General features: G+C 43.2%; 1 protein-coding gene across 1 annotated transcript in view; it reads right to left on the bottom strand.

Moving 5' to 3' along the window:
* Nucleotides 1–21,655, bottom strand: part of VEGFD (vascular endothelial growth factor D) — a 31,836-nt gene extending 10,181 nt beyond the window's left edge. Inside the window, exons 1-2 of the mRNA XM_069770338.1 lie at nucleotides 21,025–21,655; nucleotides 2,108–2,318 (exon numbers count right to left, since the gene is read on the bottom strand). Coding sequence (XP_069626439.1) covers nucleotides 2,108–2,318; nucleotides 21,025–21,114 — 301 coding nt within the window. The 5' untranslated portion in view covers nucleotides 21,115–21,655. The remainder of the gene's footprint in view (nucleotides 1–2,107; nucleotides 2,319–21,024) is intronic.
* Between the last annotated feature and the right edge of the window lie 664 nt (nucleotides 21,656–22,319).

Genomic DNA, 22,319 nt, shown 5'->3' with positions numbered 1-22,319 from the left:
TCACTTCAATGAGTGTAAGCAGTGATGACCTTTCCAACTGCACACATCCTCACTTTTTTAACCACTCCTTTAGCAGAAGGGCTGTTATAGGAAGGGGCCAGTCAAAGAAGCGGGTGTCACATTTTTTTCAGAAGCACCGTGGTCACCCTGATCCGCTCTGTGAGCAAGCACAGGGCAGCTGCTGAGAAATTTGGCTCTGACACAGACTCCAGCTTGAAAGTGCTGCAGTCCTAGGTGAGCTGAGCTGCTCTGAGGGGCCTGTGGTTAGATGAGGTGACACAAGCTTTCAGTGAATTAATTGTTAAAGCTCTAGAAAGGAGGAACAAAGCCCTGAATTCACCCTGCTTGGAGTTCGGAGTGCTATGGAAGATGATCTATCAGTGAAACAACCAGGAGCCTTGACCCAGCCTTCTCATCAAAACACTTTATTAAAACAAAACAGATGCCCTTGGCAAAAAGGTCAATGCTTAATGACTGGAAAGGGTGTGGGAAAGAAATACATGTTTATAGGCCTGTTTTTTTTAAAAGGAGCTTTAGTGCCTTGAACATATTAAGATATTAGACCAAAAGTAGTTTCTGTCCTGGAATAATTCCACTTTGGATGGAAGAATGGAGAGGATGACCCAACAGGCTTTTTTTAACTTAAATTTCAGTGGCTTGACTTTGAATGAGAAAGCTGACATCTCTGTGTCTAGAGTTAGACTTTTAAAGGGAAAGTAGGAAGCGACCTAACAGCTGTTCCAAGCAGAAGATTACATCTATATGACTATAGTCATCTGACTTTATTACCTGAACAGTTACATTATTCTGCCATTTAAAAAAGCCCATTACAATATGCACTGCCTCAGTAACACTTGACAACATCCTCTGTTGTCTTGCTGTTTTGATAAAAGGAGTATTTTACTTTTTCAGAAATGCTGGTGCTCACTAAATGAGCAATAGTGAGTAGAGAATTACAGCATTTGACACTGGGTACTACTTCTAATAACTCTACGGATTGTTAGTGTTGCTGTGTAGACTCGTAAAGGTATGTAAACAAAATGTTTATCATTAATTAAAGCCCTCTTAATTGTTCTTCCAGTGTGTATTGGATTTAGCTTATTTCTGTACAAAATTTCTATGAGAAGTTTAAAACCATGCCTGTGATATGCAAACCCTTTTCAGACTGGCACTCATGTCTGCATTTCTGTGCTGTGGCTCAGAAAAGCAAATTAAGGCCTTTGCTCGGCCATAATTTAGCTGAGTAATGGTGTGCAAATGTGGCTGTGGTTATTGTAAAAGTGGTATTGGAACAGGATCAGCAATATCTGATTTCCCAAAAGGAAAGCGATATGATCATACCACTTCAGGCTAAAGACTGAACAGAAACGAATAGCTCAGTCTGTCCTTCGTTAGGCTACAGTGCAGCTCTGCTGTAGGATATCCACTTGCTAGACCAAAGTATAGTAACTGATCCTTTATTTTACATCTATGAACATATAATGCCTCTTGAGGCTCTCACCTACAAGGCAAGATATTAATTTTTGCTCCAGATGAGGGAATAGATTGTGATTCCCTGCATTCAGGTGTTGGGTGGTTGTTTCAAGATCTACTTCTCTCTGGAGAGACTTCCTCAAATAGATTGAAATTAGGGCAATACCTCCTTCCTCTGCAATTCCCACCCAGACACTGCTGCTGATGCAATGCCTTATATCACAGCACACCTAATAAAAAAGGGATTTCTATGCCTGCAGTAAAGCTGATTTGTTTCTGCCTGCAAGCAAACTCTGAGATTTAGCACAATGCTGCTGGCCGGCCCCTCGGCCAGTCATTCTGACCTGTTCTTTGCAGATGGACTTCCCCTCCTTTCTGTGGACTGACAAATCCACACATAATACATCTCCCTTTGGAGAGTATACAGAGAACAATAAGCCTGATTTGGCCACAAAACAGGGAGGTGTACTCAGGCTGTTGCCTGACGTTTTTTCATACAAAGTCATTTTCTGTGAATGCCCTGTTGTTTTCAGTACGTGTGTATTCTAGGAAACCCTTGGTACTTCATGCTTTACTGCACAAGAATCAGTGGTCCTGAAGCCGAGATCAGACTCAGCCGCAAGCCTGCACCTACCTTTCAGTGTATCGATATCATAGAAAGCAGCAGCAAATCTGGTGGAACGATGTGATGCAGCGCGGGAGTCTAAACTGGCCAGACTCTTGAGTTTTAGCCTGCATTTCCACAGCTTCCAGTCCTCAGAGTGAGTGATGCGAAGCAGCTCTTCCAGGCTGGATGCTCTCCTGATCTGCTGTTCTGACCGCTCCAATGCTGACAGAGATGTCCTCTGGAAGGGAAGGAGGAAGTCAGAAAGCCAGTACCTTTACAGCCTGTCCCCAATGTAGCACATGGAGCACTTATACAAAAAGGCAGCATGTTACTGAGGACAGCCAACAGTACCTGGGAAAACAGGAGCACACAGAGATGTCTTGGGCTTTGGCAGTACCTGGCACCAGACTGACCTGCAGGATTTGTGCCTGTATAAATTGGGAAGGGGAGATACCCACTTCCTCACCCTTTCCATCACAGCCCTCAGAGCTATTTGACAAATGCGGACTTTACTGCAGCCCTGGTCCCCAGGGAACCTGGCAGACACCGATCGCATTGCTGCTGTGCCTGAGCTGGCCAGCCATGCCAGCATGAATCCCGGGTCACCCCTACGGACAACCTGAGTTCAGCTGGTGAGCACAACCCAGGTGCCTCTGTGGCAGGCCACCTCGGGTGCCAAAACTCTGGTGCCAGTCGTGAGACACTGCTGCGGGGGCAGGCGATGCAGCTGGAAGCTGCCCTGAATACGCGGGCCCATCCGCACGGCAGGCAAACACAACATTCAATGCGCTGCAAAGCGCAGGATGCATCTGCCATTTCCCATCCTGACCACTGTCTGGGTCGTGCCCAAGTCAGCCAAAGTGGCCTCAAGTCCAGCCTCAGCGCTGTGGCTGTGCAGCAGCGTGAGCACAGCCATTGCATTTTCCACCTGCGTGATGTACATGACCATTATCCGCTCCCACGGGAGAACACTCCCTACAAAACACCTACCCCATCAGTTTAAAGTTGTAACTCACTTAAAAAATACCCGTTTAACAGAAACTTAGTATTGGACAGCACCCCATAACAATACTGGTCTCTTTTTGGCTGCTGCTGCTTTCCAACATCTGTGTTTGTGCCTTTATCAAGGCATTGAGTATTTCTTGCCACTGACTCACCAGATCTGCTGAAAACTTGTTGCCTCCAACCCAAGTAAAAGGTTATCTTTGTAAATGTCTGTGTTGCACTGGGCTGGTGCTCTCAGCTGTACTCCGTGGTCATGCAGTTGACTGTACTTTCTGACTTGCAAATAAAGGGCTGCAGTGCCAGTGCCAACTGTCATAAATAAAACACCAGTTCTTAAACACAAAGCTGAAGTATAGGAAGCTGGTGATGCTGCGTGTAGCAGCTTGCAGTCTGAACCAGCAGCAAGCGACTGCTCTGTATAGGACTGGGGAAGGGGTAGGGGAAAGGGTCACCTATAAGAGGAACATTTTTAGATGAGATCTGAAACTCAGGCACTGAGCGCATCTGTTATTTGTTATTAAAACATCTGTGGCATTTATTTTGCAATGATACAGATGTTAGCCTGTACATACGGGCCAAGTTCGTTTTTGGGTAATTACCTTCCACTGACCTAAAATTCCCTATGTAGTTATCTCAGGACAAGTTATTTGCTCTTCTTTTATGCCCATACAGAACACTACATTGTGCTTTAGCAAGCTGCCATGTTTCATTATGGAGATGGCTCTTTTTCATAGGTGAATGATTTCTCATACATTTCATATGTGGTGAAAATTGGAAAGCCCATCTTGATACTTACGGACAAATAGCTCAGAAGGAATGTGAATACTTAGCACCAGTAACTGAATTTCAAGACAGTTTTACAAACAAGCTACCCAGAATTTTGCTGATCTAGGAAATCTGAAATTCAGCTTGAGGTCAATGCGTCGAGACTTGTTTGTTCTAAGAACCGCAGCTTACATTCACTCCCATTCACAAACTGTGTCCTTGACCTTGCAAAACATGCGAGTGTAGGACCAGCACTGGCATGGTAATGGGACCAAAGATACTAAAACCAAACTCTATTAACCATTAACAAGACTTTTTTTTCTCTTATTGCAGTAGAAAGATGCTCTAGCTGAATCAACACCCAAGACTTCTAAACTAGACTGAATTTACAGAGAACCTGTAAAATGAGATGATGGTATTCTGTAAGTTAGAAGACACATGCCTGCATTTCTTGTAAGAGTCAGTAGTTTGGGACTAGCTTTTCCATTTCTTTTAGTTAAATATCACAAGTTTTTATAAATTATTATTACTTGAGGAAAATAAGTTTTAAACCTAAGATGAAAGAGTACAGAAAAAGTATACATGCCTCTTCATGGTAAGCAAAGATCTCTGGGTTTATCTAAAGCAAAAATTTGTAAGGATTTTTTTATTTTTAAAGCTATACAAGTTCCTTAATGTGGACTGAATACACTGAAATTAACTAACTTTGTACCTTCACAAGTACTATGTATAGAAAGAGGAACAAGTTATATGAGTAGAAGTCATTTTTATACCAAAAACATGCATCTCCAATAGGATTTGAATTCTGGTAATTAAAAAAAGGTACCTCCGATATTGATGTGTCATAGTGGCATTGACAAAGCCCGCCTATGTGTGCAGGTTGTTCCTCCTCTTACTGGTCTTCATATATTGGAAATTGGAGAAGTACAGTCAAAGGAAATGGAAGGAGTAGTGCTCATTACAGAATTACCTCTGCAGTCATCAGAAATGTATCCTAATTAAGTAAACCATGATCATCCAAAACTCACACAGAGCCCTTGGAACTGAGTTATCACTTCTCTGTCGGCTCCAGCCCCGCTCAGCATTGCCTGGGCTATTCAACCCTGAAGTGAGTGAATCTGTTGCCTCTACTCTCTTCATCTTTCCTAACGCCTATCCGAGCTTTGCAGTCTGACAGGATTACCAGTTGTCTACCATCACAATAGCAGAATAATGGTCTTCCTTCTTCTTCTATTTGACATCTGCCTGGATGGAACAGATTTTACAGATGACTTTGTAACTTCTTCACAGGAGCCCCTGTCCAGTACAGAATTTCCTGATGCCCTTTCCTGTCACAACAGCATTGAGATAAAGGACGGTCTCTCCCTCTGAGCATTCCTGACACTAGGCAAGGCGGTGAGCGGAAGGCACTGCTCGCTTTTAAGGGAGGGCTGAATCCCAAGTAGTTGTAGGTTTTCACAGTGTGGACGTCTATTTTGTCTGTGAGCTAGTCACTCTCAGCTCCCTCTATAGCCAAGAAAGAGAAATAAAGACACTTTCAGAGCATGATTCATTTGAAATCACACAGAAAGTCTTTCTGCTGGTTGTCCAGCAAGCCCAGGGTCACCACAACACAAGAGGTATCAGTGTGGTGGATCTTTGGTCAAACAAATCTCACCACAGCTATCTGGGGTATAAAACATCTGAAGAGAAGCACCTAATTGTGTTCCAATCTATGTAAATGCCTGTTTCGGGTTTGTGTGGCGGGGTTTTTTGGCAGCAGGGTAGGGTCCACAGGGCCGGCTCCTGTGAGAAGCTGCTGGAAGCTCCCCCGGCTCCAAGCCGGACCTGCCTCTGGCCCAGGCCGAGCCCCTCAGGGACAGTGGAAACACGGGTGGGAGAGCAGATTTAAGAGGGGAAACCTGCAGGGAGTGGGGGATTGGAACGGGAGAGGAACCCCTCTGTGGGTACCGAGGTCAGGGAGGAAGGCAGGAGGGGATGCCCCCACAGCCCGCGGTGAGGCGGCAGGCTGTCCCCCCCAGCCCCTGGAGGGGAGCGGAGGCCCCCCAAGATGGCCGCCACTCGTGGAGCAGGCTGGGACTGAAGGACTGCAGCCCGCGGGAGGGACCCACACTGGAGAAGTTGGTGGAGGACTGTCTCCCGTGGGAGACACCCCACGGCGGAGCAGGGCCCGGGTGCGGAGGAGTCCTCCTCCCCCTGAGGAGGAAGGAGCGCAGAGACCAGGGGTGAGGAACCGACCCCAGCCCCCATTCCCTGTTGAGGCGGGCAGGAGGGAGGGCTGGGGGGAAGGTGTTCTCAGGTTTGGGTTTACTTCCTAATATCCTTGTTTTGATTTGATTGGTAGTAAGGTAAATTGATTTTGTTCCTTCCCCAAGTTGAGCCTGTCTTTTTCCTGTGCCCATAAGTGGGGAGTGATCCCTCCCTGTCCTTGTCTTGACCCACCAGCGTTTCTTTATATTTTCTCCTCATCCCACCGGGGCCGGGGCGGGGGAGGAGTGAGCGAGCGGCTGCGTGGTGCTTTGTCACCGGCTGGGCTTAAACCGTGACAGTGCCAAAATAGGAACAGTGAATATCACCTTATATGTTTGGTTTGTCTCCTTTGAGACTACTACAATACTCTCACCTAAAATGTTCTTCTAAACACTTGCTAGAGCATGGACAGACTGTTCAACATCTAGAAGGACATCCCTCATCCTTATACAATTTGACCATAGCTATCTACCACTTAAAATCATTCAAAACTAAAAGCTTAAAAAATGGAAAGAGTGGGGAAGGTGCACTAGCCCCACCAGCCGGGCACAGCCCTATGGCCTCGGACACCACAGACTGAACTGCTTCAGGCGGGCATCCTCTTGCTACAGCACAGCAGTACTGAATAGCATGTTGTCATGAAATCTTTCCAAAGCATTCATTTCTGGTCATCCTATTTTGAAAAGGACATCATCAAATGAAAACACAGAACCCTTTATGGTCTCAGATAATGCCATAGGTGATATGCCATAGGGCTGCTACACCACGCAGATGTGGAGACTTCTTTCACATACTGCAGTTTAAATTCGAGCCCTCTTTAGATATAGACAAGCATAATCTGGCTGACTGAAAAGCCCCACTTAAAAGAGTGCAGCTTTGCAGGGAAAGGTGAATAAATGTTTCAAAATGTGAAATTAGAGGAAGGTGTTAGGTTCAACAGCATCCCAAACCTACCCCTCGTGTGATGATCAAGGACTTTATCCCCTCTCACAGTGATATCAAGTTAAAATCAGCATCTGAACAGGAGGGGAGCTCCCCACTCAGCCACAGAGCAGGGGGAAGCATGCAGAGAGGTCAAACCTCCACTGACATTTTTGGGAGATCCAGCTCCTCACAAAAAGCAAGAGGAACAGAACCACTATCTGTCTGCTTCTCCTGACTGTAGTCATCTGCACATGCTATTTCCTACTTTTCACATACTCCCTAGCTCCCTTTTTTAGGCTTTCTCTGATAACTACAGTCCGTCCTTCCAGGTTCCCCTCCCATTCTTCACTCTGCTCTCATCATCTTGTACTGCTTGGATCCCACTATGCTTTTACGTTGTTTCTTTTTACTCCTTTCCCCTTATTCTGCCTTGTGGGAGTCTACTAAGACCTACCTCAGGCTGAGCTGTTCAGCCTCCTGATGCAGAGGAACATCCATTTTTCTCCCTGCCATGCCCTCACTCCGCTTCCCTTACATTGACCCAGATTTTAGTAGTCAGCTGGGGTGAGCTGTCACCATTGTGGGAGTTGTTGGTGGCTGCAACCTAGATGTGGAGCAAGACTGCACTGCACTTGGCGTGGTTCACACAGGTAGCAAAATGATGATCTCTGGCCTCAGAAAGCTTATAATATACATTAAGGCTTGAGAGAGAAAGAAAGTAGAGAAGGAGCCATTGGCAAAGGGCCAGGGCAATGTCCTTTACATGCTCCCAAAATGAACAAATTACCTTTGGAGCCATATCACTGGAAAGCTCTGAATGTCCTAAACTTTCAATACCTGTAAATGTATACCCTGTAGTCAACCAAACACATAATGCTATTGCCCACAAGAAATGTTTGCACAGAACTCATCAATAACGAATATCAGAGTAGTAGGTTTAAGTAGTTCATTCTTATCTCTTCAGCTTACTGCTGCTCTCAATATCATTTTTCTTGGAAGTACCTTATCTAAGAATAGATCCCATACCCAGAGATAAAAATCAGATTCATATTTAAATGAAGTTGTATGTTTTTCATAACACTGATAACTCATATGTTACAGAACTATTCTTCAATTCAAAGAGGAATATCTATTTTCCTTTATCTGGGCTATGAGCAACATCACTGACATCAGGAAATGATAACGTGGGTTAGCATTGTGATTTTTGGATAATTACAACTTTAGTCCTTCCAAAAGCAACCATAATGGGCTATCTATCTTCTTCCTAGCAATCTCAGATGCCAGAAAAACCCTGAAAGTAGTTACCATTGGAAAGGAACAAGAGAAAAAGCCGTGATACATTCAGTGGCCTTCCCCACCTTGGATGCTGGCTTAAATCAGACAGTGAGTTCATTACCCCGTTGATTTATGCTAGTCAAATATTTGGCTCATGCTTCATGTCATACAGATGCACAATCCCACACATAGTCTACATTGTTCAAACTGGGCCCCTTCTTGAGAATCAGTATTGACAATCTCCTACCAGGTGCTGCATCTCAGCAGTTTGCACCTTTTCTCCATGCTTGACAAGCTCCTAGGTTTCTTGCCTAAGAAAAAATACCCCACCCTTTTCAAACTGATGCCTGAGTGAGTCAGCAGAACTCATGTTTGTGGAACCCCTTTTTTTGCACGTGCTGCTCTTGCCAGCCTGACACAGATGGTCTTTGTATTAATGCTGTGTTTCAGGATCTCTTGGAGGTATTTTGAACAATAGAGGAAAGATGTGTAGAATACAATAGTAAAAGAAAGGCCCACTAAAGTCCTAAATTTATTTGAGGACCTATAGCACAAACGCATGCCTAGGACCCAAAATTAATTCTTTTCAAGGCCATCAGTAACTATCAGTATTTTTATTAAGAAAGCAGATACACAGTGAATAATATTTTGGGTACATGAAAAGCCAAAATAAAGGTTGACTGAAATCCATATTTTGCTCAATCTGAGGAAAGTCCGGCTTGCATTTCAGACTATACTCAAGCACACCCACAGACCCAGGAAATATATCCTGAAAGGTTACACAGATGACTACCTTCCTTAAGCCCCAGCCTCACAGTCTTTATCCATAGTGGGACATAAACCTCTGCTAAAAGCTAAACACGTGTAAGAGCTCTTCTGAAATGGAATGTTTTTCTGAGTTAGGGTCACAGATAGTATTGTGGCAAGGGCTGCATAAATACCGATGGAACTCTTCAACATTATCACTGTGTCTGGGGCCAGGACAAATGATTAAGGAACCTCTCAATAACCTTGCACTGTTTCATGATCCATCCTCTCAGCAGTTAAGCACTAAAAAGAAGGTAACAGCTTTATCTTGCCAGGGAAAGCAGATTGTAGCTGCATAACCCAGAGCGATGATTCTCTTAATGCCTTTGTATCACAAACATGGCCAAACAGGTTTAAGCTAAGTTCAGACTAAATCTTTCAAAATTAACCAGTCTCGGGGGGGGAGAGTTTCATCACAAAGTGAGGGCACATAGACATCAACAAAGAGTGCTGGCAGCATGTGAGGACATTTTGAACCTTTATGTGAGTATTCTGTGCTTAATGCAGCAGTAGCAGCTGCATTCAGTTCAAGAGAAGGCACGTAGAAGACAAAGACTTCACGCAACCAGAAGTTGAACTCCCCCCGTTCCAGTGCTGCCCAAAGGCTATTCTCAGAACTACACTCAAACCAGTTTAAATACTAGGTAGATGATTCATTGCCACATGAAAATACCAAGGAACTTTGCTGCTATGTATGCTATGCCTGAAAATAACCTCCTTTTCTTCCGTGATGCATTCCCCGAGGTGTTTTTATGACAGTGTACGAGCCGATTATAGTTAAGGGCTCACCTTGCAAAGATAGAGTGCCTACAGCTCCCTGCCACCCCATGATCATTAAAATAAAAAAATCCAATCCTATGGGTCATTCACCTGTATGAATATGAACTAGTTATCTGCGACTCCTGTTATAGTTAATGGAGAAAAACAGGTCCATTGGGTGAATGTTCCTCTCATTCTAAAGTCTGTTGGATAAACTGTACCTCCAAACTGCCTCTTTCTCCCCACTGACACTGAAGGAGGAGTCGGCAGGTCACTAGCTCAGCTGTAGTTAGGTGACCTGAATCCCACTCAACTGAGAGCACTCAAATGACATGAAATCCCCTCTCCTTATCCAAAGCACAAGCAATTTAGGAGGGACAGTGGTCAATTCTTCTCAGATACACAAATATAAACAACCAGGATGTGCAATTGCACCAAGGTCTGAAGGACCTGGGACTGGCTGATGGCCTCAAAGCCATGGGGTAGTTGCCCAGCCGTGCTGTGGCTCACAGCACACAGACTATGAGCTGACGTGGCGAGGGAACTGCAAGGGAGTTCCTGTGGAAAAGTCTTGTTTTCTCTTGGCAGGAAAACAGGGCAGCTCCTGCTATTGTGAGGTCTGTCGTGGTGTTTTCAGCACAAATCCAAACCATAGCCCCATACTGGCTACTATGAAGAAAATTAACTCTACCCCAGCCAAAACCAGCACAAGGTCTCATGTTTGACCACTTTCCTGGTGAGGATGACAAGCTTGTGTGGAGCCTGTGCAGTAAGAAGAACTCCTTTTGAGGATTTTCATCATTATTAGTAGTATTTTTAGCATTACTGTGGCTCCTAGGAGTATGGGGTCAGGTACAAACACAAAATAAAGGGACTATCCATAACCTGGTGTCTACAACCGAAGTAAAAGATGAGAGAAACAGAGGAAGGCATTCATCCAAAGGGAGTACCAAGGAAACACAAGAAGATATGGCTCAGAGTGATTGGCCATGATTTTGAGATAGCAGGGACTCAACCATTGCTGAATTTTATAACAAATGTTGTCTACAATACAGCATCTTGTATCCTTGGGGTGTGGCGTAATGGGTAATAAAATAGTAAGGGAATCTTCTGCAGCTTGAAAACATCAGGCTTGCAGGAGTGACTTACTGCCTTATCAACAAGCAACTGCATCATCCTATAAACATCTAGCATGAGGCATCTAACTCTACCACATGTCTAACACATACTAGTTTACACTAATTTTATCATCACCATTGTATTTCATTTCTGAGGAGAGGAAGAACATCTACCTTTCAACAGCTCCAATAAAATCAGAATTTTGATTCTCTGTCAGCTGTGAACTTCTGAGTATGAAGTCCCATCCCTGACTGTATCCTCTCTGGAACCATGATTATCTATGCATTATTAGTGCAAAAATAAGCTATATTTAATTATAGTGAACATAACCACAGAGAAACAAAACAATGAGATATTTTGACTTCTTACTAATATTGTTCTCTGAAACAGATGGCTTGTCATGGGATTTTTCAGTGACTATTACAGTCTTTGCCATCATTATCGGAAGCACGAATGAAGTTTCAGAAGTATGCAGTACTTCATTCCACCTTCAAATGGTGACTGTTTAAACAAATACTCAAATCCATTCCAATACTTAGGAAAAAGTTGAGGCTCTCTGAGTGCACTGCCTTATCCAAACTGAACATTCACGTGATCACCAGAGTTAAAGCATTAATAACCTGGAGGGACACGCTGCTTATGGTGGGGAGTTTAGGCCCTGTGAGGCAGATTTCCAGCTGTCACTTTTTTAAAAGGGTGCTTTCTCCAGTGAGAATTGTATTGAAAGCATACAGCTATGTTGTCCAAGTATATAGCAAAAAAATGTGCAACTGGGCTGAATTTCTTCTTTAAGAGGTTGAAAATGGCTTCCACATTGTTTCCCTGAATATAAAATTAGTAAGGACAGTGTTACAGTTGAGAAACCCTAGGGTTGCATCAGACATAAGGTCATCAAAGAAGTCGGGGTTTTGGGGCTCGAAGGAGAATCACCAGGGCAGCACTTTTTGTTTTCCAAAGCCCTCTCAGGTAACTGATATCTTGATTTGCCTGCTGATATTTTCATCTGTGCCCGCTACTACATCATTTTCTGCAACTTCATCAAAGGGAGACTCTGAATAACGCTCACCAGCAGAAATACAAGTGTCAGACATGCGTCGCCTGGCTGTAATGCCCAGACGGCTACTCCTGCTGTGCCTGCAGAGGAGGAAATGGTACTCTGAGTGCCTGAAGGTCACCTCTCTACCCTCATCAGTGCCTGCTTGCCCAGAAAAAGCTCAAGGACCAAAGAGCAGGCACGGGAAAAAAAACTTTTGCTTCCCCCACGCACAGCCTATGTGAAACCTCTCTCTTGTCCACCTCGAGAGCTAAGGAGTGTTGGCCTTGGCCATGCATCCTCTGAAGAAAGGGTGACCGTGCGATCACACCACTTCATCCTGAAGTCTCTGCGTCATGGCTGCTGAAAGAGAACCTGCATAGAGCCTCTCCTGTAAAAAGAGTAGTGGCTTTTTGCCAGAGCACAGGAAGGAGGACTGACAGATGTGTCACTTGTGGGTTTGGGAGGAATGTGAAAAGGTAAAACTGATAGTTTGACCAGGTGTTGTATGAGGGGGCAGGGGGCTGACAGGGAGACATTTATCTGAGACCGTCACATTTCTCACTGATACAGGTGTGATGTTTGAAGGCCTCTTTTGCTAAAACCTTGTCAGTACATCATCTGACCAAGACCAAAAACTGGAGAAGCAACTTCTAGACTGCTCCACCTCCGATGGTCAGTGCGGTAAAAAGTTCTCTCCAGACTCCTCTCCTCGGGAGTCTGTCTCTTTGGGCTCCAGCCTTACTGGCAGTGAAGACAGGAGACTTAATTACCCATTTCCTAAACTTAGTAGTCAAGGTGGTAATAAAACAGCTTCTACTTTAGCTGAAGATGATATGTTTTTGCAAGTAAATCATATTAGCTATCCTATGGCTTCAAGAGAACAGCTGTTTCATATTTTGAATGGCCTTTTGAACTAGAATAGATGTTTTGTGGTGCTACAGCAAACAAATCAGACTTTTTGCACTTTAGTAGCATGCTTACATTATCAAAATCCTCAGAGACCAGACATTTCAGTTGCTGTATTTTTGGTTTGAATGAACAAAAATACTCAAAGCAAAGAACTGAAAATATCAGAATTGTACATGATTTTGTGAAAGCATAAATCTCAGAATATTTCATATTTTTCATATCCAAAGCAAGAAACTAATAATATTTTATCAAAACACCTGTCACAACTATAAAATTTTAGCCAGCTAGATCTTTACATCAAAATGAGGGAGATTTTCTTCTAGCCAGGAAACATTCTGAGAATCAGCTACAACTCTCATTAAACAAATATTTCTTCCCACAACAAGGTCTTTTGGATCTCATGGGAAACATCCTCACAGCAGCTGAAGTGTGATTTTGAAGGCAACAACATTCAATGTGCATCATTTTGTTGGCAGCGATGGAAATGCCAGACGGGCAAATGGAATAAAAGAGTAGGTCTACTATGGTATGGAGTTTCCTTCTGTTGAAGCCTTCTCTCATCTACGTTGAGAGCTTACCTCTAGGTCCCTCCTACGGTGATCACGCTAAGTATATTTGCCTGGTCAGTGAAAGGACACAGATGGATTGTCATAAATGTCCAGGGTGGTTTCTCATTGATATATCCCAAATGCTACTGACAGCTTTGGGAGTCTTACAGTATGTTTTCTGGGCCTCTGCTTGTATGCTTGTTCATATCGTCTTGCATTGCTGCAATCTGTTCGGGAAGCTGTGATGCTCAGTACAGAGCACAGCTATAGAAACATTACATAGCACTTACTTCATCATACACAATGTTAGGTGCTAGTCTAACACTGTGACAGGGTACACATGTCAAAAATAGCATATTATATGTGTTTACAAAGAGCATGTCCAGACTGTAGTCACTTTCTTTTCATATTTGTCCATTCTTTGGAAGTCACTGGTGTTTGGACAGTGATTTTGGAATGGCTCAGTAACAGAGACCTGAATGAAATCAGATGACTATGTATTCTTTTAATACTTGAAAATATTTTTTAATGTGATAAAGGTTCCTTCAGTTAGTGCTTTCATTGGTTTCTGGGCTTGCCCCAAGACACTTTAATAAATGTTTTGGAAGTGTGACTAGCCAATTGGATAGCCAGGTTTCAAAATGTCACTTCACAAAGCAAAGTCATTGCCAATACTGAATGAACTTATGTTACCCCAATCACATGCACACATTTTCCTGGAATTGTAGTTTTTCTTAAGTAATATTTCCCTAGCAGTTCAGGAAAGTATCCTAACATGGTTTCTGAGTCACATTGCTAATTAAAGTGAAAAGTTGTGCCTGTTTGTATGGCACATTCTCTATGTGCGACGTGACATATGATACAGTAACATGATGCAACTTTTTTGCAATTAAACCTGACTCAAATAGAATTCCCTCCCCAACTGCACGCAAATAGGGACCACACTGCAGTCAGCGACAACGAATTCTCAAAACTAACCCAGCACGCTTCCCATCCGAAAGCATGGCTCAGACAAAGCCATCCTGACATCCCGATAATGAGAGCAGTCGCCCATTTCCAAACGCCTGTGGCACCCACACTGGATTGCCAAATCCCGTATGTTCAGCTGCACGTCCCTTGTACTCGGTATGACTCTGCTGAAGCAGCAAGGACCCTAGATGGCGTTCTACCACTAGCTGAGTGGTCACACGCTTTAAGTCACATTTGGGGGGAAAATAGAAAAAATATGCAGATGTCCTTCAGGAAGCTGAATTTTTCTTAATGCGAGCAAACTAAAATACCCTGCTCAATGGTTCTGCTATTCATTGATACAGAAGCCCATATATACAGCTCTTTCACAAGGACATCAAAAAAAGAGCAAATTCTGCTTGGTCTTCCCATGGGCAAATGGGGTGTCTGCAGCTCTCGTGGGGGCACACAGCATTTTGTGTCCATTCCTCAAATCCCAACAATAATTATGAAGATTTGCAAAACATGCTGGGGAGGTAGGGAGCAGGTGGAAAAGTGGATAAGCACATAGTGGGAGGAATAAGAATTCCTAAGGAATAAGGGTTTCTGTAGAAAAGGTATCATATCAGATTTACTTCCCTGCAGCAAAGTATCTCAGGTCATTCCTCCCCCCGAGCAAAGCTGAGCAATACAGTCATTTTGGGACTACATCTCAAAGCCAAGCCCAAGAAACAGCAATGGCCAGTTTTGTAACTGGACTTACTTGCCCTGAGAGAAAGGTCTAAAAGAAACACAGGTCCCAGTCATTTAGTGATAACTATAAAAACTACTGTACAAGGTTTTTAATGGCAATAAGAATAAATGAGGTGTCACCTACAGCAACTGTACCTTATTTATTTTTCCCACATACCAATGTGGTGTCCACAGTAGATAAGACAGAAGTAAACCTTACTCAGATCTAGTCTGGAGCAGGGACAGTATTGATCAGAACAAAATTTGCAGACACAATGGCAGAGGTCTCACAAGCCAGTTTGCATGAGGTTTTTTTTCCATTTTCAAGCAGACTATTTCTGCCTCCTGTAGGACCCTGCATCAATACCACCACATCAATGGTCAGAAACAACACAAATGCTTGTGAGGGAGAAAGCACAAGTAGGCTGCAGGTAACAGAGACTAGCAATGCTCGCTGAGCCTGAGCTGACTGCTTGTTTTGGTTGCCTTGTGACCACAAATTAACAGAAAGTTGCTCCACTGCCCTCTGAACATGCCTTCCTGCCCCGCCTTGGTTTCAGAGTTTCAGATGTGAGCCACCGATGTAAAAGTTTAATTAGCGCTGTCTTCATTTCAAACAGCTGACTATTAGAATGAATTTCTCAAATGCTGCATCTTGTTAATCTAAACAGCCCGATGTACTTTTCAGAGCTGTGCTTTTTCCTCAGACATTACAACCTTAGCTGAGAGGGACTGGACTGGGAGCGATTTTTTTGCTATTTCTCATGAGCGAGAAGTGCTCTTGAAAAGTAGCAGTGTGTTAGTAGTTCCCTTTCCAAACTGATAAGAGCCAAGGACAGATGCCATGTGGCATGGCAACAATACAGAATTGTTCTCTTATCCTTCACTGTACCTTGTCAAGGCAGTAGCAGATAAGTCAGAACAAATTGGCTGATAGCTTCCCACTCCTGCAGGAAAAGCACAAACAATCATTTCTGCAGGAGTGCGGCAAGTACGTTTTCACACGTTTTTGGCTTATCATGCCTATCAGAGATGGTAATCACAGAGAATCAAAAGCAGCAGTGACAAAGCTGGGATAATAAAATACTTCTGAAAACCACAATTTCATAATCTTTATCTAAAAGAGTTTGTCAACTTCGAAAGGAAGCTGGATGTGAGGATGAAAAACCTACAGACAAATTGTTTCCAACAACCTTTAAAGTTGCTTTTTCTAGATGTTGAGCAGTGTGCTGTACTTTCAGGAGTTGCCTTTGAGGAAGATAACCCATGAGATGGAAGATTTGTTAGAATCTCTCTTGTCTAGAAACTAAGCAACATTTGCAAGCAGTTACTAGAGAGCTGTGTAGGTCTATCAGAAAAACAGTGTCAGTGGTAATTAAAGAGACAAAAGCTTACATCCAGCTCTGCTGCTCAGGTTTCTTTGCAGAGCTCTGTTTTGGCTGTACGGACAGACAGACTGCAGCTGGCTCTGAGAAGGGAGAGATGCAAAGAGCCTCCCGATTCCTTCCGCTCGTGGTGTGATGGCTCTCCAGTATTTCCATGCCTTCCCAAGGGCACGGCATTCTCCACTTAGGTGGTCCAGGGCCTGAGGATCATGGGGAAGTGCTGTTTCACTCTCACCAGCAGAAAAGGACGATGTACCAGCTGTGTTTGGAAAGTGGCTTCCACCTCTGTCCTGTTCACAGTGGCAATATGAGATCGCTGAATCTAAGATCTGTTAGAGCAAAAACGACCACTCAAGGCTGTACCAATGTTTAGTGCAGAAGTAAAAAAAGTTTAGCTGTCGAAAAGGAGTGCACGTAACAGAGCAGCCATGTTTACCTCCTGGGCTAAGCATGTCTAACCCCTCGGTCTTCTGATCAGAAAGCAGATTTCTAGTTCAGTGATACTCCTCAGGCCTATCAGTTGTGGGTTTCTCTCTAATGAACCCGCAAGGAGAGTTCACCATGGGGAGAAGACCTCTGCAAAAAGAAAAGGCTGTGAGTTTGTTTATACCTTGGGCATTACCGATTGTCCCTTTCTCTTGCCTTCCCCCTAACACTTTATTAACAACATAAGGGGCAGAATAGGGCAGAGAGCAATGAGACTCAAATTCTCAGAGATCAAGACCTTGCAGCCTCATTAGAGAGGCAGTTTTAGTGTTGGAAGGCAGAAGCAGCTCTGACAGATCTTTGGCTTTTCTTGGCAAAAAAATCACTCAGCTCTGGTGAATATAGGACATAGCTCTTCGCATCTAATTTTAAAATTCTGGAAAAAGTAGCCTATGTCTGTTGTTGCTCTAGGAGAGGAAAAATGTGTGGGGGAGAGACAGGAAAAGAGACAGTGAAGTTTGCGGTTCCCTAGCTGAGGGGTTCCAAAACGTAAGAGACTGTCAGGAGAAAACTTCAACATGGAATTTTAAAAGTACTTCCTGATGAAAGAAAGAAAAAAAAAAAATGCTCAGTCTTCAGAAAACCCATGTGGAAATCTAACTGTTCAATGAGGACTTCATATGTCAGGCTGGCATCATGAACCAACCAACTGGCGTGCGAGGCAGAGGGCTTGCTGCCAGCCTTGATGCGAGTTCAGCTAAGGAGCCCTGCCGGACACCTGCACGGCTGCGCTGTCCCAGTCTGAGGCTGCCCACCGCTTCCCATCATGAGACTGTTTTCCAGTTGTTTATAACACTGCCAGACGTTAGATGTTCAGGCTGAAACTTTCCATGCCAGATGTCTGCCTCAAAACGATTTTAGTAATTTTTTTGCTTTCGCTGTCAAAACGGTTTGACTGCAGTTGAGGATGAAAGTCCTTCTTTATCCACGCAAAAACATTTCCTGGCAATCTCGTCTTTGCAAACGTCTGGCGTTTCCCTGCTGTGGGTCACAGATGTGAAGTTTTGACACCTGAGGAACCTTCGTTGGCCCAGATACGTCTACTGCTGTCGCAGCAAAAATCCACCAAAACGTAAAAACCTCCGAGAGCAACAGCAGAGACCTGCCAGAGTTTAGCAGCTAGGCGCTCAGCAGATGGGACCTGTGCTGACCCTGCTCCATCTGGGAGCGGAGCAGGATGCGGGTGCAGGCCACCGCCGGTCCAGCCCATGGGGCTGAGAGCAGAGGACCTGCCCTTCCTCGCCCTCAGACCACGGGCGTCGGGCAACCGGCGAAGGGAAGCTGCCAGATTTGCCTGTGGAAGGGGAAGGAGATGAACGCTGATGGAAGATGGCAAGACCTGGCCAAGGAGACCGAAAGCATCCGGGGAGACCAGAGCTAGAAACTGGGGTGAGGAGAAAGAAAGCCGGGAAGTCGTGACCACAGAGACAAAGCAAGAAGCTAGGGATGGAGGAGGGAAGGGGGGACCACGGTCAGACAGGACTGGAAAGCAAAAGGGTCTGGTAGGGCTGTCTCTGAGGAACTTGCACAGACCTCCTGGGGGTCTGAGAGAGAAGCAGGACATCCCCGCATCCCAAGTGGGAAGGAGGATGGCACACGGAAACCACGAACGGGAGCCTAGTAGGGAAACCGAGACCCTGAGTCCTGGAGGGGAGGGAACACAGGTCAAAATGCTGGGACTGGAACAGGTCAGGAACGGGGAGACAAGGAGGAGCTGGGCCTGACGGGCAGGGGACAACCAGCCTTGGTGTGCACATGGGGGAAAAGGGAGCCCTGTATCCAGAAGAGCATGGCGTTTCTGAAGCGTTGGGAAAAGCCAAGCACAATGGCGATCCTTGCTGAACCATGGCAGCTTGTATGTAAGCTTTTTAACGTTCACAGCATTAGTTAAGATATTTGCAGGAGCGGGGTAAGAGAGTATTTAAATCCTTAGCCCCCTGAAACTCTATCGCATGATACCACACTGACAACACCTGATTGTTTACAGCATCAACAGACTTAAAACTTCAGGTCTCCTGGGCAGAGCTCAGCTATGTGAACACATATCATGGGAGGACAGCAGGCTGCTGGTGTTAACCCTCCTTGGGTCTCATTAATTGCATATTACCTGCATCCTGACCTTGTGTTTTTTATCCAGGCAATACTACCATTGATCTTAAAGAACATCAAAAAAATACGGTATGGTAGGTGAATGCAATACATTGTTTCTGTGTTCTGCAAATTCAACTTGAAATGCGATTGGTAAGAATAAGCATAACCCTGTGTACAATTAAACACTGTAACATGAAGGACTTTTGGGGGGGGTACATGTACACACATGACAGTCCACAGGTCATACATGCTAAAACAACCCAGAAATCTAACATACTATGTAAAACATTAAAAGAAAAATAATCAACAGCTTAGCCAAAAATCTCTGTCTACGCAGAAAGAGACAGAACAAGCGGAAAACCAGTCTTTTCCATGTGGCAATCAGCAGCCAATGCATGTGAAACACAGCCCTTTTTAGTGTGATCTATACAATAATACCTTTGGGAAACTAACAGTGATTTGTTATTATATACAGTACCCTGTGGCTAAGCTGGCTGCTTGAGAGTGGCAGCCAGATTTCAATGAAAACAATTACAGATGTACATATGTTGGATGGGCAATCCTATCACAGTGAATAAACTATAAACCAGTATAAATTAGCAAGAAAAGCTCTTGCATTTATTCTAGGCAAAGTGGATATGGTTTCAAAATTTAATTAAAGGACTAACTAGTAGTTTAGTATTAAGCTGAATAAACTTGTGTCCCACGTGAGGACAGAATTATCATCACTGCCAATTATACAATGGTTCATGTTCTATATTAGAAAATGCTTTCCAGTTTAAATAGTGCGATTCCTACACGCAAGAAACCAGTGATTTGTCATGCAGTGCATAAAGGTAATGTATACAAGACTGATTACTCTGGTCCTGATGCCTTCAAAGAACTGATTGCTGAAGTTGTAAATTAAAAGCCCGTGAATGGTGAGCAGGCAAAGGGGTAGGTTGTTAGTCACCCTGAGGCACACATTGCTCACCACTGCTAACTTCTCATGCTGGCAACAGCAGTCTGCAATTAAGCACGTAACTTAGCATTTCTTTTCTCAAACACAGGTCAGCATGCAGTGCAGTTCACAGACTAGTGTGTGGTCATCTCTTGCAAGCGGGAGGTTTTCTGAAGTGAAAACAAAAGTAATAGCTTGTTTTGCTCTGTTAGTGAAAAACAAATAATTTGTTGTGGACCACACACTGAATTAATCCTTTTTGGACACACTGCACATGTAGAAACTTGTTCCAGTTTTTGTTCTGATTTTTCTAAATTATTGTCCTGGATGTTCTCACATTGTCTCAGAAAGTCAGATCTGAAAAATCCTACTCTCAAGGTGAGGCTTCAGCTTAAATTTTGTTGCACATATTATATTCAGTAGACAGGTTAATTGCCAGGCAATGTGCTCTATTATTACTAGTTGCTGCTTATTTTAAAGTCCTGGATAACATCTCCTAATAAAACAAAAGAAAAACATTTCTCTGATTTCTGGCAAACAAGTGAACAACTGATGAACACGTGTTTTTAGAGGAAAATTCTCAATACCAGGATACTAATTCCTGCAATTATAAATACCTGAAATAAAAAAGTGCATTTAACAAGTATTCTAGATGCTCTGACTTGCATTTTTGTTTAGATTTTGCTTTTATTTTGCATGACTGACACTAAAAGTTTAATTTAAGAACAAAGTATACAACAAGTACCTAATAATAACTAATAAAAACACATAAAATATTTAACAGTGAATATGGATTGAACTTCTTTATAGATTCTTTCCTCTGTGACTGCTAAACATCTGTGCAACTAAACCATCACAAAAAAGCCCCAAGCACCAAAACAGCAAAAAGACCACCACCTTGCACGTGAAATGTATGTAATTCTGGCAATTTGGATTAAGAATGACAGTAAATAAAGATCACCTACCTTCACAGACCCATTCTCATAGTCAGATCCCTGCAGCAGATGTAGAAAAGAAACTATGAATATATTCACAGTTGCCCACGTTTTGTACATTCTGGTGTTCAAAATCCACAGGTTACTACGCAGTCGTCGTCATACAGCTAGAGGCGTCTGTTTCAAAATGCATTTCTCTATCACCAGTACAGAAGAGAAAAGCTTCCACAATTTCTCTTATAAACTCACAAAGGATTCCAACATCCGAGAGTAAATATCTGGCTCTTTACTGCTCAAAACAATTTTAAGTTCATCTAGAGAATATCATTTCTTAGAGCAGATTTTAGATACACTTGAAAGAAAATCATGATAAGGGTTTAAATAGATATATATCTGTATGTATAAACATACACGCTCACAAGTGATCAGGTATGGATTCCAGTTAATGAAGTTAATATATCTTCCATCAAGACACAAAGAGGCATCCAAAATCCATCTGTGGTCCAGAAAATGTAAGAAATCTGCTCTATTCTGTGCTCCGTGTTACAGCAGGCTTTTAAGATGGTAGTGTAATGGCCAATGTTTTGAGCTCGAGAGCTGTAATCCAACTCTGTATTAAAACTTTTTTCACAACCTTCATGGAAGCTTGCAGAAGCATGTGTCTTAAATCTGATACAGACTTTGGCAGTAACACAGTCAAATTTTGGCTCTAATCCCATTTTGTCCCTACCAATAGCATAGCAGTTTTTAAACTAACTGATGCAATCTAGACTCCCATTATTTTAAAGAAGATTACCTGAAACATGAAACTCCAGCACACGTTCTTACACAGCACACATATTTTAAGTTACTTCTTTGAAAAAAAGAGAGGGAGGGAAAGGAAAAGAGAAAGACTGACTTTCTTCAATGTGTTCTATCTTATGTGGCATCGGGTTTTCTGAATACATTTTAAAAAAGAAAGTTAAAAACTATCTTTGACAAAAACCAAGATTTTGATTTTTTTTAATGAAAGCTCATGAAGCTACCGATATAAAAGGAAAAATCTATTTTTATTGCAGCAGAACACAATCATTATTTCTGCCCCAAGATATGCATGCATTTTTTTCTGTATATTTCCACAGTTTTAAACCAAAATGGACATGTAACATTTAAAATTATAACAAAGACAAAGGCTCTGATAATTATGCATGTTAAATCTATATTGCTGAACTCATATAATATATTGTGTTCAGAAGAGTAGTTCCCCTCTCACATGGCTTAGGATTTGCATAGGATTTGCAGAATCAGAATCTACAGTTGTTATAAAACAATCACGTACCTATTAT

Source organism: Haliaeetus albicilla, chromosome 25 (assembly GCF_947461875.1).
Source record: "Haliaeetus albicilla chromosome 25, bHalAlb1.1, whole genome shotgun sequence".
NCBI classification, from domain to species: domain Eukaryota; kingdom Metazoa; phylum Chordata; class Aves; order Accipitriformes; family Accipitridae; genus Haliaeetus; species Haliaeetus albicilla.
This window is presented reverse-complemented; position numbering and strand designations above follow the sequence as displayed.